This window comes from Columba livia, chromosome 18, assembly GCF_036013475.1.
Source record: "Columba livia isolate bColLiv1 breed racing homer chromosome 18, bColLiv1.pat.W.v2, whole genome shotgun sequence".
Taxonomy (NCBI): domain Eukaryota; kingdom Metazoa; phylum Chordata; class Aves; order Columbiformes; family Columbidae; genus Columba; species Columba livia.
The window spans coordinates 2,337,278-2,353,602 of NC_088619.1; the positions used below are offsets into that span (position 1 = coordinate 2,337,278).

General features: G+C 42.9%; 1 protein-coding gene across 8 annotated transcripts in view; it reads left to right on the plus strand.

Moving 5' to 3' along the window:
• The window catches only part of GLP2R (glucagon like peptide 2 receptor), a 63,529-nt gene that overhangs the window by 27,468 nt on the left and 19,736 nt on the right, over window positions 1–16,325 (plus strand). For 4 of the 8 annotated variants that reach the window (XM_065034443.1, XM_065034440.1, XM_065034441.1 and 1 more), the window contains 6 exons: window positions 4,489–4,597; window positions 8,715–8,819; window positions 10,975–11,096; window positions 14,285–14,391; window positions 14,636–14,792; window positions 15,343–15,502. In XM_065034443.1, the coding sequence (XP_064890515.1) occupies window positions 4,489–4,597; window positions 8,715–8,819; window positions 10,975–11,096; window positions 14,285–14,391; window positions 14,636–14,792; window positions 15,343–15,502 (760 nt within the window). Of the gene's footprint in view, window positions 1–2,162; window positions 2,370–4,488; window positions 4,598–8,714; window positions 8,820–10,974; window positions 11,097–14,284; window positions 14,392–14,635; window positions 14,793–15,342; window positions 15,503–16,325 lie in introns of all 8 variants that reach the window. The other 4 variants (XM_065034445.1, XM_021282863.2, XM_065034444.1 and 1 more) reach the window with 2 other exon arrangements.

The window sequence follows — 16,325 nt, forward strand, 5'->3', positions numbered from 1 at the left end:
TAAACTTTACAAGACTATGAATGACAGTGAATTACTTTACCATAGGATTCCTTGTAGGATAATTTGTATAAAGAAATATGTGTTAAATTTCTTTACATTTTTTAATAAGAAAGAAAAAAAAATTGTTATTTCTTAACAATCATAAATCACTATATCGATATTTTCTAGCAAAACCCATATAGATATACAGCCATAAAAAATATAACTCAGAATAAACCAAGATCATGGCTGAAATAATAGGTAAATATTTAACCTCTTATTTCTAGTTTATAACTAAATTGAAGATTTTTTTCTGTCCATAATAGCGTAGCCTGAATAAACAGAAACATTTCATCTCACCATTAGTTTAGTATAAGAAATTAAAAGGGTGAAATCCTCATTATACTATGGTCACTATGGTCTGTTTGCAAGCTTGAAGGTTTATTAGTATAACGCGCTTCCTAAGACGGAGCTTCAGGCAGCGTTTTCTGCTGCCTCCAACATATTTTTAAACAGCGGTGTCATCTCGGTGAGCTCTGGGCAAACCAAATGAATTGAAAGATCCTTGCAGGGAAGTTGGATTTAATTCCAGCGCGGGTGAACTTTGCTGTGAGCAAAGCGCCAGGCTGGGGGGCTGAGGTGGTTCATTTGCTACCAGGGAAACTTCAGATTACCTGGAGAAACGAAATGCCCAGTGTGGGGCAGAAGGTCACAGACTTTCTGAGCTTCTGTCTTGGACATGGGAGGTTAATTTCTTCTGGGCTGGAAGGCCTGTTTCAATGCTAGTGGCTGAAACAAAGTGGAAAAGGAAAAGCCATGTTGAGCTGTACGTTGTCACTGCTTGAGATCACAGTAAATTTACCTGAAAGCTTGTTTTTTCCATTGCTGAACACGCATTGCATCTAAATTTTGATAGCACCGAGCAGCCCAAAACTTAGATCATAATAAAAACCTCGCTGGGGTCTCTAATCACAAACGCATGTAAGATGCAGAAAGCAATTTGTCAGTTCTCCTCAGAGCAGACCCACGGGACTGAGCCTTCTCCCACACGTGGTAAAAGCAGGAAAAGCCCCCCCCCCGCCCCGATATCAGCAGTGGTTGCTGTGCTCCTCACGTTGATCCAGATTGCAAACGATACCAGCAGTGATTGCTGTGCTCCTCACATTGATCCGGATTGCAAACGATACCAGCAGTGATTGCTGTGCTCCTCACGTTGATCCGGATTGCAAACGATATCAGCAGTGATTGCTGTGCTCCTCATGTTGATCTGGATTGCAAACGATACCAGCAGTGGTTGCTGTGCTCCTCACATTGATCCGGATTGCAAACGATACCAGCAGTGGTTGCTGTGCTCCTCATGTTGATCTGGATTGCAAACGATACCAGCAGTGGTTGCTGTGCTCCTCACATTGATCCGGATTGCAAACGATACCAGCAGTGGTTGCTGTGCTCCTCATGTTGATCTGGATTGCAAACGATACCAGCAGTGGTTGCTGTGCTCCTCACATTGATCTGGATTGCAAACCCTCCTCTTTCTAAGACAACATGCTCCACTCTCTGAAGAATAATAATCACATAGATGTAAGACAAAAAGTCAAGCCTGTCTTCTTGATATTTTGTTGAATCCTTTTCGCTTAGTTCAACAGACACATCAACAGGGTGTCTCGCTTCCTTAATTTCCCTTTCGCTCTTCAGGCTGGTCTCGTTCCCAGCTTGCCTGGACAGTGAATAGCGATCCAGTGCACTTAATGCAGAAGAGCCCTAACAATGTCCCACTGCAGTCTTCTGTCTGGGGCACCTGCATCAACCCCTTTCAAACCAAAAAGGGAAAGAAAGCTGATTTTCCTCATTCTTTAGCCTTTCTCTATACATAGGTCCTTACAGATTTTCCCAAGAGCGGTGACGACTGCAGACTGAATAGTCACGAACAGCAGGCTTGCATGGTGCATGCTCTGCAGAGGGGTTCATGCTTTACTGTGATCTCAAGGTCCCTTATTAACTGGTCATTGTCTGCTCCCCTGCAAATTTCCAATCATCTGCACATTTTTTTTGATTAATAATTTAAATTATTTTACGTGTTTCTGTAACTATGTTTCAAATTATCTTTCCATGTCAGCTGACAGCTCTTAATTTTTTGTCAGGTGCAGTTCTGATGTTAAACAGACTTTATTTTTTTCCATCAGAAAGGCTTATGGTAGAAAACCAAGATATTTACATCACTAGGGACAAGGTGTTGCCCATCTGATCCTGCCTGCAGCTCTGCAGAAACCAGCAACTAGCGATGTGAAGCTGTCATTTATGCCCCAAATCCTCCTCACTCTTATTGACAGAGCTCCTTCATGACTGTATGTCCATCTCATCTCCAGGAATGGACCCAAACAAGCAGCCAGGTAGCAACTGTGAGGCTCCCCTTGTATTTCCTTGGCTGTTCAATGCATTTGTTTATTAGAAACCAAAGTGTTGGCCCTTAAACCAAGCAGTCGTTTCTACAAATGCGTCATCTCCATGTCTTTGCCTCTTCAAATGAGGTTCAGTGACCCAGGAGTGTCTGAAGAATCTCCCCTGGCTCCCAGCATTTTGAGGCGTACATGAGGAAAATGTCAAGATGCTTTTTATTTTGGAAACATGCATTCCTTTCTCATGGCTGCTGTAAATATTGTCTCTTATCTTGCAAGCCCATCAGAGGAAGAATAATTATAGTGTTTCTGCTCCCTGGAATTTAAAGTAGGGTGTCTGGAAATTAGCTGGGAGACTAAAAGCAGAGTATTGGGCAGGCAACATTTTGCACAGCAAAAACATGCATGAAAGAGTGGCCTCATGTAACAGCTAGCTAATAATCTCCAGTGTTCTTGTTTTGAAGGGAAATAAATATGTTTTTCTTTATTTTTCAAAAAAACATAGGTTCAAATAAAAAGATAGAGTTGAAGTTCATAGTGAGAGATTTTCCTGATTATTGCCCTTGGCACATCACCAAGCTCAGAGAATCTCAGGACTACACAGGTGTTAAGGGCAGTTTCCAAAAGTCCAGACAAAGAGAAATGAATTTTCCCTTTGGTATAAGGATCGTTGCTTGTTAGAAAAATTACATTTAGTCTGCTCTCCAAAATATGATCATTACAATTGGTAACATTTTCAACCAGTAGTGAATTTTTGGTGACCTAAAGCTAGAGGTTCTTTGGCTGCTCACTTCCCCTGGCTCTCAAGGCCCTGGTTTCAGGAGACCAGCTGGCACATTACACAGAGGCTGCTTAGGCTGATGTTCTTTTCTCTGAGTAAATAATGATCAAGTCATCATGCTGATACTGAACTGTAAGCACTATCTAGCGTTATCCTTGCTCTACTGCTTTCCTCCTAATTGGGCATTTCTTCAACAGCCCAAATTTAACATGTCACCAAGTAATTTTGCATTCAACTCTTCTGTTTTTAGCTATTCCTTTCCCAAACAGTAATTATCAGCTATAGCCCTCTTAAAGGCCTCTGCAGTCAGAGTGTTGTGTGATACAGATATGTTGAAAGGATGGATGTTTTCAGAGAGCAAGTTAAAATATAAAAGTCCCCTTGGGACAGTTGCAACCCTTACATTAATAAGGTGGATGTATGCCACGGATGTCCACCACACCCTAAACATGTCCGTCATTATTTTCATATATACATATATACATATATAAACAGCAGGTCACATTTAATATTAGAAGTAATTTTGTCAGTGGAGATAAATTCTCTTCTCTGTGCTAGCAACTGTTGGTCTACATCTCTGGTCTCACCCTTTCATGCCAATGTCTAGGTCTCATTCATTTCTGCTTATCTGCTTCCTCGTGCTAAGGGAGCGACTCCAGGTCAGCATTCTGAGCAGGGCTCCTCAGCCTTTTCTCCCATTCCCTATTTGAACATCACTGACAATCCCCTCAACCTCTGTGTTTCTTCTTTGTGTTTCTGTGGCTGCAGTGTCATCCATGTCTTAAAATGCAGCAATCCTCTCTCCAGCACCCTGACAGAATTTGGCCATCAGAGCACGCACCCGTGTAGCCACCAACACACTTTTTTGCTTCATTTGTGTTCTCAGCCAGGAAAACAAGAGAGTAGGTGAAAGGTCCACTAGGACCCTGTGGATTGAGGGTGGATTGTTCTTGTTTTTAGAAGCAGATAAATACATTTGGGGACAGGAACTTCCAGAACACAGCACAGGGTGAGTGGGCAAAGAGCAAAAGTCAGAGCAAGGAGCCAGGAGAGGAGAAGGCAGCTCTTGTAATCATGCCATGGTTGATTTCCAGACACCAGAAGGGACTCTGGAGAATTTGTTGTCATTAAACTAACTAGATCAACTAAAGTTGAGCCTGTTTTCAAGGCTGCACTAGTAAAAGGGAGGTTGTTCTTGCAGTGCTTTTGTTTTTATTGTCCCTAAATAGATCACATGAACTCTTCCTCTCCTCTCCCCTTAAATTTCTTATAATGGAAATAAACTTGCCACTAAAAGACCACAAGGTTCTAACTGATCTTCCTCATGTTCAGTATTTTCATTCACAGGCCAAAGGATCTCTGCTGGAAAAAACCACTACTGGATGGAACAAATATAAACAAGCATGCTTGAAAATGCTGCAGGAATCAACTGTAGATACTGGTAAGGAAACAAGCAGCACAATAAAACAACGTGCTAAGTAACACTGATGAATATGCAGATATTCTTTTACTTGCTTTGCTGAAGTGTGAAGGTGTTTATGAGTTTTAAATGTAGAACAACGAGCTGTAATGAGATATGCAAACATGCAATCATGAAGTTAGTGGCTCTCTTTGTCCTGAAACTTTAGGTTCTTATATGGAAAACCAGATCATGTACAGAAATGAACCACCAAACAGCTGGTGGTGAGTTACCACTATGGTGTGGCACTGGGTGCCTGGGCAAGAGGTAGCTGCTACCCATTTTTGAATAAGAACCATGTCCTTTGGATGAAGGACGTCAGTTTTCACTTCCTTTTTCAGCCTCAAGCAAGTCAAACTGGTATTCCTGGAAATTATGCTAACTACAGCAGAACAGATTGTCCAGGGAAAAGATTTCTCCCATTTCTATACTTTAGAAATGGAGCCATGGCAGACAAGAACCCAAAACACATGAGACAAGACAGAGTCTGGTTACTGCCTAATGAAGGCAGCCAGGGAGCTGCTCTCTTCTCGCAGGACTGCTTATGCATTTTGTGATACAGTCATTAGATTAATAAGCTAAGATGAATAGACCAGGTTGCCCCATGTTCACCTGGCACATAACCACTAGCTTAAAGTCTCTCATGTATTCTTTCGTCTCTATGACTTTTGGATTCTTGGCTGAAGAGCAGCGTAGCTTCAGAGCGCAGTGTCTTCTGAAAAGTAACAGGAAGGAAATGAGTCCACACTTCTCACCTCTGGTTGAATGCTTTAAGTTTAATGCTCTTTGGCAAAATCCATTATTTCACTCCTAAAGGTATAAACTCTGCTCAGCTAGATTTTTGTCTTCAGGAAAGGATAACACAAGCTTGGTTTGGGTTGTTGGACAAGTTCAAGGCACAGGTGGGAGAGAGGTGACTGCAGTCACCAAGGAAAGATTAAGAGTAAACTATGCTCTGCATTTTGTACTTACTGGCTAAATGCTTCTGTGACACACTCATGGTCATCTTGCTTGGTGGCTACCTCAGCCCAACACCTGCACAGGGGAACTCCAGCGTATTATGAGCTCTAACTCACTTTGCTAGTGGCAGAAAGTTGTATTTGTGACATCGTAGTGTGCAACTTTGTCAACCAGAACATATTGTCTGATTAAGATCAATATTGGTATTTTTCATCATTCAAAATGCGTTCAGAAGTTGGAAATTAGCACAAAGCATTGGCTTGTGAACTTAAAATGGGGAGGGGGGGAAGGGGAAGATTTTCAAGCTTAAATGTAATATTTTATAAGTTCCTTTAGCTTTTCCCAAAATATTGAAAACTCTAACTTTCTAACTTTCACAAGCCTTTGAAAAGTGAAAGGTACGATACATCCTGTGAGTCAAGGAAACTGGTTTTAGTGATTATGTTCAATAACAGACTTTCTCTTCTTTCAACTGGATTTGGAGTTGCTGAGAACGAGCGGTTTGGCTTGGGCATGGCAGTGGGCTCAAGAAATGTCCTCATGCCATCCCGGCTTCATCACTGACCTGCTCCAGAGGCAGCTGCAGCAGCACGAGCCAAGTGCCTCAGCTTGCCCTGCAAAGCTGTAACAGCTGTGGAAACAATAAACAAATCAAGACCCTGTTCTCATTTCTGACCTGTATCTCCATCAAGAATGTGGTTCAGTTTTCATACTATACATGGGGCAGGAAACGCCCACTTCTTCATCCTCAGCTTTTGGGTGCGCTTAAAAGCAAAAAAGAAGCATACCAGCTGTGCAAAGATGGGCCAATACCAGTCAAGGTCTACCAGAACTTTGCTAGGGCACACAGAGATGCAGTCAGGAGGTAAGGGCTCATTTAGAACTGAAATTAGCCAAAGATGTCAAGAACAATAACATACGTGGGCAGAGAAACAAAGAAAACACAGGCTCATTACCAAACCGGGCAGCGAAACCAGTCACTAATAAAGAAGGACCAAGGAAACTACAGGCCCCTTAGTCTTCCTTCAGTCCCTGGGAATGTAATGGAATGAGGGCCCCTAGAAACTCTTACTAACCAAATGAAGCAGGTGGCTAGGTAAAGCCAGCATGGATTTGCAAAAAGCAAATCATGCCTAATCTGATCACCTTCTACAACAAGGTAGCATCTGCTGTCAGCACGGGGAGAGCAGTGGATATTGTTTACCTGGACTTCAGCAAAGCATTTAACACTGCTCCCCAGCCTTCTGCTGTACAAGATGGCAAGGTACAGATTGGATGGAGGTTGTGAGATAAACCTATCTCAAACTGGCTAACAGGCTGAACTCAAACAGTGGTGGAAAGCATTTTTGAATCAGGTTGGCAGTCTGTGACAAGTGGGATCCCCCAGCAATCGATACCAGGCCCCACACTGTTCAACATCTTCATAAATGATCTGGGCACAATTGCTCTTCCCTCATCTACCCAGCCAGCCGTATCATCGTAGAAGGCTACCAGGTTGGTCAAATGTGATTTCCCCTTGGTGAATCCATGTTGACTAGTCCTGATAACCTTCTTTTCCTCCAAATGCTTGGAGATGTCATCCAGAATGAGTTGTTCCATCACCTTTCCTTTCCTATTTTTCTGCTTACTCGGGCTGTGGAGGAGGAGAAAACACAGAAAGGTCAGACAAAGAAGCTGTCATAAATTACAGACTATGTGACTATACACAGAGAAGCAAGAAGACAAGGTGATGAGGACTGCACAGGGGACAAAAGCTTTTCTGGAAAGCAAAGGAAGCAAGGCACATCCCAGCGCAGCCAGGACGCCAGCAGGAGAGCTTACAACTAAAGCTGACAAGACAGAAAAACAGTAGTGAGAAGGTAGAGGTAATGACCTGTGGTGAAAACCTGGTGTGCACAAACATGGTGCAAAAGAAGAGTGTATTGTGGTGGGAAGGCAGAGAATGGTGGCTTGTGGTAACAATTAGAACTAAGCCAGATGATCCAGGAGCCCAAAAGCAGTGACAAATGGCCAGATACTAGAGGGTGGTAGTTTGTAGCAGGTGATGAGGAGAACTACAGGGACTCAGAACACCAGTTTTCATGAGATGGAGAGAAAACTGTTTTCCTTCTGGCAGCCTACCAAATCCACACTTGAACAAACCTCAGGCAGATATTGGGGAAAGGAAAAATAAAAATGTAGCTATAAATATTAACAACTATATGGGTCATAAGGCAGATGGGGCCACAGATGTTCAGCCTCACATGTACAAGGGAATTACTAAGAACGCACATATTGTGCTCTGTATTTTAGCAGAAACAACTCCAGTCTTCAAAAAGGGCAGGAAGGAGGACCCGGGTAACTCTAGACCAGTCAGCTCCACCTCCATCCCTGGGAAACTGATGGAACGACTTCTCCTTGGTGCCATCTCAAGGCACATCAGGGATAAGAGGGTCATTAGGGGCTTTGGATGGGCAAAAGCATTTAAGTGAAGAGAGGAGAACTTCAGCTTATCCTAGGAGCAAACCAGAGACTAACCAAGAGACTAATGTAACCATTAATGCATTTTATCACACTGTAACCTGATCACATCATGTTAACTCTGCATTATCAAATGTTTTATCTTAATCTTAAGTCCAATGAGTGATGTGAGTGATGTGATGTGATACATGTGAAGCTTAAAATTGAGTTAGTTTGAGATATCACCAACTTCCTGAACTCTATTGGCCAAAGACTAAGAGAAATCACTATCCCAGAACTGGCAGCAGTTTGAAGAGAGAACCAGTGTCCCAGGGGGCATGAAAAGTGGAATATCTTCCAGTTACCAGCAAAACATCTGCGGCATGTACCAAAACCAGAGAGTGACAGCATGGCTGGAATCTATCTATTACCCCTGGACAACAGAGGCCTCAGAATGAACTACGTAAAACCTGCTGCTGTTGTATAGATCCAGGGAAGAAGAGCAGTAGCCATTTCTGCCCTGTGCACTGAGCAGTGCAGTGTATGCACAGTGTATAGTGAATGCACAAAGATTTTCTGCTACATGTTGTAAATATTCTGGAGTAGCTTGCAGGTTATCTGGAACAGTATAGACAATTTTTCATGATTGCCCCTTGCCTGAACAAGTCTTTGTAAAACTCATATTTGCTTCTCTTCCCAGGAACACACTGTAACGGGACATTTGATCAATTTGTTTGCTGGCCTTACTCGCCCCCAGGAAATGTCTCTGTTCCTTGTCCTTCATATTTGCCGTGGCTGGAAAACGGTAATGTGAAAATGGTAACTTGTCTTCAAGTTTATGCTGGGAATACAGCTAAAGAGCAGATGGTGCTGGTCTCTCTCGTCACAGTGTCCTTTGAAGTGTCTGAAGTGTCTTTCTTGTCTCACCTCTTTTCACGCGTTTTTCTGAGCTGAGGCATAAAATTTATGTCGCTGTATAGTTATTTATGCTTTATCTATGCTTGTTACAGCTCCATATTGTCTGCTATAAAGCAACATGTCCAAGATCGTGTAACCATACTCCAGGCCTTTATTGGCAGTAATAGATACAAGGTTCAACTTCTGAGGTTCAACTTCTGGGGTCCCCACTGACCCCGGACATGAACGTCTCTCCCAGAAAACTGGAACAGCCCAACAAAGAGGCAGTCTGCCCTCCAGTGGGACCTGTGACAGCACCACAGAATCCCAGCATGTCAGGAATTGGAAGGGACCTGGAAAGCTCATCCAGTGCAATCCCCCCATGGAGCAGGAACACCCAGATGAGGTTACACAGGAAGGTGTCCAGGCGGGTTGGAATGTCTGCACAGAAGGAGACTCCACAACCCCCTGGGCAGCCTGGGCCAGGCTCTGCCACCCTCACCAGGAACAAGTTTCTTCTCAAATTTAAGTGTAACCTCTTGTGTTCCAGTTTGCACCCATTGCCCCTTGTCCTGTCACTGGTTGTCACTGAGAAGAGCCTGGCTCCATCCTCCTGACACTCCCCCTTTCCATATTGATCCCCATGAATGAGTCCCCCCTCAGTCTCCTCTTGTCCAGCTCCAGAGCCCCAGCTCCCTCAGCCTTTCCTCACACGGGAGATGCTCCACTCCCTCCAGCATCTTGGTGGCTGCGCTGGACTCTCTCCAGCAGTTCCCTGTCCTGCTGGAACTGAGGGGCCACAACTGGACACAATATTCCAGGTGTGGTCTCCCCAGGGCAGAGCAGAGGGGCAGGAGAACCTCTCTGACCTACTGACCACCCCCTTCTAACCCACCCCAGGTACCATTGGCCTTCCTGGCCACAAGGGCCCAGTGCTGGCTCATGGTCATCCTGCTGTCCCCAGGACCCCCAGGTCCCTTTACCCTACACTGCTCTCCAACAGCTTGTTCGCCATGGTTGTTCCACCAGCAAGCGGTGTGGTGAAAAAAGCTTTCCAAGCAGCCGTTCCCTGAGAGGAGTGAGGCAGGGAAGATTTCAGGAAGAGAAATTAGTGACACCTGCAAAACTGTCTAAAAGCAAACAACATTCTCTTTCTTCTAAAGAAATAAGAGTACATTCCTACCACTGCAGCCTGGCATTCCCGAGTCCTGCTTCGCAGCCTTTCCTAGCTGCATGTGGCTTTCTTAGCAGCATTTCTAATACTGCTTGCAAGGATCAATTGTGTCTGTCTTCCTTAGTTTATGGGAGACTACTACAGGCTGCTTATCCTAGCTTCCTCCAGCCAACCCCACACATGGTTTGTTCTGTGATGCCATCATTTTCTCCTTTTTTGTGCTGCTAAACTAAAAGAAACCCAGCTTCTATCTAGTCTCCCACACAAATGCTTCTGCCAGCCATTCAGAACGAATTCGTAATCTATCCAAAAGAAAGATGTAAAGCATTGCACCGGGTTATGAAGCTTTTAGTTGTGTTTACAGCTCTTAATTAGTATAAACTAGTACAAAATAGTATTAGTATATACTAGGACAACACAGTGGAATCCAAGAAAGCACCAGTTCACATCACCTACTGATTGGGCCACAAAGCATGTAAATAAAACACGAGCCACAGGTATTTCAGAGAAAGACCATTCCCTAATCAAACCGTACTCTTACACTTTTGCCTGCACAGCCTGGGTGACCTGCTACCCATACTTGATGGAACTTGTGAGGTTAATGAGGAAAAGGTAATACAGTAAGATGTAGGCTTACCTTTTGCATGCAGTAACTACATAGTTTTTGTAAATATAAGGTACACTGCCAGAATTTATTTCTGCTAATCTGTTCTATGTAAATATGAAAAACATTTTGTCAAAGACAAAAGAAAAGTGGGGTTTATTCCTTTTTGTGGGTGGGGGTGGGGTGATATCTATCACTGTGGTGTAAGGAAGAAATCTTTAAAACCTGTATCAAAAAATAAACCTTTATTTTGACCTTTCAGACTAAACCTCTGTTTACTTTCAGGAAGTGTAGGAAATGTATACAGAGTCTGCTTGGATGGAGGGACTTGGCAAACGAAGGAGAACTCCACAGACATTTGGCGTGACAGTTCAGAGTGTTCCGAGGAAAATAATTTAAAAAAAAATGTAAGTAAGTTTTGTATTATGATTTAATACTTTAATCTTCATAATCCCTTCTTGAGTAACTGGTAAAATGTTTCTACTGAATACCTGCGAAAGATGTTCAGAATCCATCCAGATTACCAAATGGAAACCAGTATTTAGAAGAAGCAGAGAGGGAAAGATTAAGGAAGGGGATTCCAGCTTTAGATGACACAAATTATTTTCTCTTTGGATTCCGGTGTTCATATGTACTGAATTTCTCCTAATAAAATTGAAAAAAAGACTGCAATTTGATGAGAAAATAAATTCAAAGCATCACATCATCTGCCCCAAATTGCTGCATTCTGCCAAGGCCAGACAACTACATTCCCTGCCGGTTCCTGAGCCGATTATCATTGAATGAGCTGTTAACTGGTCCTTTCAAATTTAGCTTGTCCCGCACTGGCGGGTTCATCACAACACGAATGCCGCTGACCCGGAGCGCTGGGCTGTGTCAGCAGGGAGGAATGAAGAAAACTATATATTCTCACCTCGACAGTGCTCAGCCCTTTGTACTGAAGACAAAATGGAAACAAGGACTGACCAACTCTGGCTCGTGGAGCTGGGAGTCACACTCTTGCTCTGTATCCGAAAAGAAGCCGGACTCGTGTTCTTGGCGAGACGCATTTTGCGACCAAGCAAGCTCATTCCGCCCCCAGGTTTGAGGTACAGGGCAGTCCAAGCGGTGAAGCAGGGATCTGATCCTGTTGTCTGCGTGCACAACCGAGCAACGACTGCCAAAGAATGCAGTAGTTTCAGATAACAGAAAAGCATGCAGCTTATCTGCTTTCAGCTTCTTGTAACTTCTCTTGCCATAGAGGTCAGATTAGCTGATGTAAAAATTAAGTCTCTTAGGTAAGCACTGTTACTGTTGATTTTTTTTACTTTTTAATACTTTCTTGGGTGAGCCTTGCTACTGTGCTATTAATTTACCGAGTAACATTATTGATTACTTTATTCAACGCTATTAGTTCAGGATCTCAATGTACTGAGTTTTTACTGAGGTCTTTATATAGTGAGTGCATGAACATCCAAACTTACCGTTTATTTATACAAGTGCGATAAACATTTGTAAGTACTCAGAGTTTTCTATGGTTTGTTGACCATTCTGGATCTCAAACTTGTGGGTGGGAGACACACTAATTAATTTTGTGTGACAGCAGCTTTCTCTGAAAGCTTTAACCAGCTTTCCTACCAACACTAAATGTGGTTTTGTACCTGTTTGTTGTTTTTAGTGGAGAGCCCCAAGATGTTAGGAGTAACCCAGACCTAGAATCCACACACATCAGACATCAGAGGATTCAACTTTATTTCATTTGCTTTAGTGTGGCAAAATTGTCACAGCCAAGATGATAACTCATGGGTTTTATGAGTTTCATGCCTGTTTGGGTGTTTTCGTGAAGCAGAGTGACTAATGGCTGTGCTATGGGAATCTCCCGCACCCACAATGGGTGCTTTCACCCTCTCCAAGAGAGTTTCTACCAGAATCCAGGTCTCACCTGTCAGATAGCACTAATTAGCATCAGTTGATTAGAGACAACAACCAGCAGGCAGACAGTTCTAAAATCCTGGCACTGAGCAGTAAGACAGTTTACAAAGAAAACAGCAAAATCACTGAGGAAAGGACACGGGTGCCAAGAAAACCTTTGCAGGCCAAATATAGATCATGAAAGTCATGTACCCTGCGTCTCTGCATCCCCTCTGTAGGGAAGCTTTTCTTGAGCTAGAAAAGCAATATGAAGAGACAAGCAGTGCACACAGGCAGCTAAATAGAAAAACTTAGCAAGAAGAAACGGTAAATGAAGCAAAGTGGAAAGCAGGTTCCCCTTCCTCCCCTGAGGTCTCATTCATCATTTGAAGACATTCTAGACCACTCTAATGAAGTAATTTTGATTTGTTTTTGTTTGAACTCACGGCAGAAGTCAGTCTGTTTCAATGACTGTAGACAGACCTGGCTCTCAAAGTTGTACAGACACAACTGATCTATAACTGTGTCCCCAAGCCACACACCCAGTAATTGCACTTGTGTGTACAGGTTGCGTGAGCTGATCTCTGCAGTTACTAAACACCGGGATCCATTTGGTGCCTGTAATCGTGGCAATAGTTAGCTACAAATCAGACTACAACTGGTGTTTGTGCAGGAACAATCTGGAAATAAGGCTGTGAGTGCCTTTGAATTTAAAAAGAAACTAAGGCCATCTACAAGTGTCTCTCTCAGGCACTGATTTCCTGAGGCAGGGCAGGAAGCCAGCATCAGAAACCTCCTGGCCCCCTTGCAACACAAAGAATCACAGAATCCCAGAATGTCAGGGGCTGGAAGGGACCTGGAAAGCTCATCCAGTGCAATCCCCCCATGGAGCAGGAACACCCAGATGAGGTTACACAGGAAGGTGTCCAGGCAGGTTGGAATGTCTGCACAGAAGGAGACTCCACAACCCCCTGGGCAGCCTGGGCCAGGCTCTGCCACCCTCACCAGGAAGAAGTTTCTTCTCAGATTTAAGTGGAATTTCTTGTGTTCCAGTTTGCACCCATTACCCCTTGTCCTATCACTGGTTGTCACCAGAAGAGCCTGGCTCCATCCTCCTGACACTCCCCCTTTCCATATTGATCCCCATGAATGAGTCCCCCCTCAGTGTCCTCTTGTCCAGCTCCAGAGCCCCAGCTCCCTCAGCTTTTCCTCACACGGGAGATGCTCCACTCCCTTCAGCATCTTGGTGGCTGCGCTGGACTCTCTCCAGCAGTTCCCTGTCCTGCTGGAACTGAGGGGCCACAACTGGACACAATATTCCAGGTGTGGTCTCCCCAGGGCAGAGCAGAGGGGCAGGAGAACCTCTCTGACCTACTGACCACCCCCCTTCTAACCCACCCCAGGTACCATTGGCCTTCCTGGCCACAAGGGCCCAGTGCTGGCTCATGGTCACCCTGCTGTCCCCAGGACCCCCAGGTCCCTTTCCCCTTCACTGCTCTCCAACAGTTCGTTCCCCAACTTATACTGGAACCTGGGGTTGTTCCTGCCCAGATTCAAGACTCTACACTTGCCCTTGTTATATTTCATTAAATTTTTCCCCACCCAACTCTCCAGCCCGTCCAGGTGGACTCAAAGGTTTCTGAGCTGTGTTCGTGCTCTGCCCAACTGCCTGCATGTATAACGCTTTTTTCTTCTTTGTTCCTAGGAAGAAGAACATCAATTACTCACCACATTACAACTGCTGTACACTATAGGATATTATTTTTCTCTCATCTCACTTGTATTAGCTCTCCTTATACTTTCTTTACTCAGGTTAGTAAAAATTTACGTAAACTTTAAAAGTACAGAGCCCAGCATGCACAGTCTTATTTTCATGTAATCGAATTTATTGCTTAGCTTCCGATGTAAATAAATTGCATTTTCATAATAAGTATTATAAAAGCAATTCCTAAGTGAAATCTGTTGATGACAGCAATTCAAATGTGACAGTATTTTTTATTATTTCTGCTAGTTAAAGATATCCTAGAGGATTCATACATTATTTTTTCTCCAACAGAAAACTTCACTGCACAAGAAATTACATCCATATGAATTTATTTGCATCTTTTATCTTGCGTGCCACAGCAGTTCTTATAAAAGACACCGTATACTACAATATTTACTCTAAAAGACCGAATGATGAAACTGGATGGATACTATACCTCGGTCCTGAGGTAACTCGTTAGTTCAATGCTAATACTGAATGTGTGCTGCTAGTGGCCATAACAGTTACAGTTTCGGAAGTTTGCCATATGGCAGCAAGTTTCGACGTGTTTGTTCATTGAACTTCGAGTGCTGAAATTTTGCTGGTAAAGCTTAAAAGAAAAACAACTTACACCTGTAGTTTTTAGGAAGAAATCTACACATTTATTTGGCACTTAAAAAGGAGTATTTTTATTCACTCTTGGTATATATAGCACAACACAATGCACACAAATCTTGCTTTTAATACATTATCAAATAATGTATTTACTCTGAAAGAATACCTAGAGACAAAAAGTAATTTAAAGGCTTTTCTGTACTAAGAAAATGTGCTGGTTTTCTGACTCTTGTTTAGACAACGGAACAACAGCATCTCTCTTTTGCAATTACTGTGGATAAGTGATACTTGTATAATGTTGAATATAGTTTGCCCATGTCAACAGACAAAGCCACCTGCAAGATGTTAAAGGTGACTATTGTTTTAATAGCTCATCAATGATTCCTGGTCTCTCGTTTCTGCAGATCGTGATCATTTGCAGGACTGCCCAGTTTTTCTTGCATTACTTTGTTGGGGCAAATTATTTTTGGCTATTGGTAGAAGGAATTTATCTGCATACGTTATTGATAACGGTTGTACTCTCTGAAAGACGACTGCTACAGACATACATTGTGATAGGGTGGGGTGAGTACACAACAATATCCAAATTCTTGATTCTCTGGTACTATTTCAAGCCAGTGGTGGATATTTTGTAATGAAGAAAGAAACAATCTGAACTCTTGTTTGTTTGTTCTGAATTCAGTGATTGTCAATAAAAAGGTGTACCAGTACTGATATTTTTGCAATTCAGTTTGACCTGCAGATGCAGGAAATGGGTGAGTAGTTTCATAAGAACACAGTAGCCTAGTGGACAGAACAAGAAGAAATTTGACTATATTTGGCTGTATTTTCTGTCATCACTGAATATTATGGTACTATTAGCAACTTCATTTTCTTCCATTGTAATGGAGTACCTACACAACAAAGATGTCTAAACACCAACAATTTCATTTTATATATTCACCTTCCTAGCTCACCTTGAAGTTCTAAAGTATGCTTTAAGTTAGAGGACAACCTGAAACACGGCATGATTCAGGTGAAGGAGGGGATTCATTTTCTCTAACAAGATTAAATTAAATTAATTAAAATCAATATTGAGACTCTCCCAAGAACCAAAGGAAGAAGACAAGTACTTTTAAAGAGTGAATTATTTCAATGTTTAAGAAAAGGAGGGTACTACCTTAATCCTTTCATGCATCTCTAGATACAGTCACATTGGAACGTGTCTTATTTCCTACAGCACCCTTTTCTCTGGCCTTGCCTGAATTCATCCACTATGCTGCTGTGAAGATTATTTTTCAAGCTTGCAGTCTTGAACATGTTATCCCATTTTTGGCATCCCTCCTTTTCCTCTTTTGCTTCTTCCTCATCAGACATGAACTATCTTTGTTCACTTCCACTTTTCTCA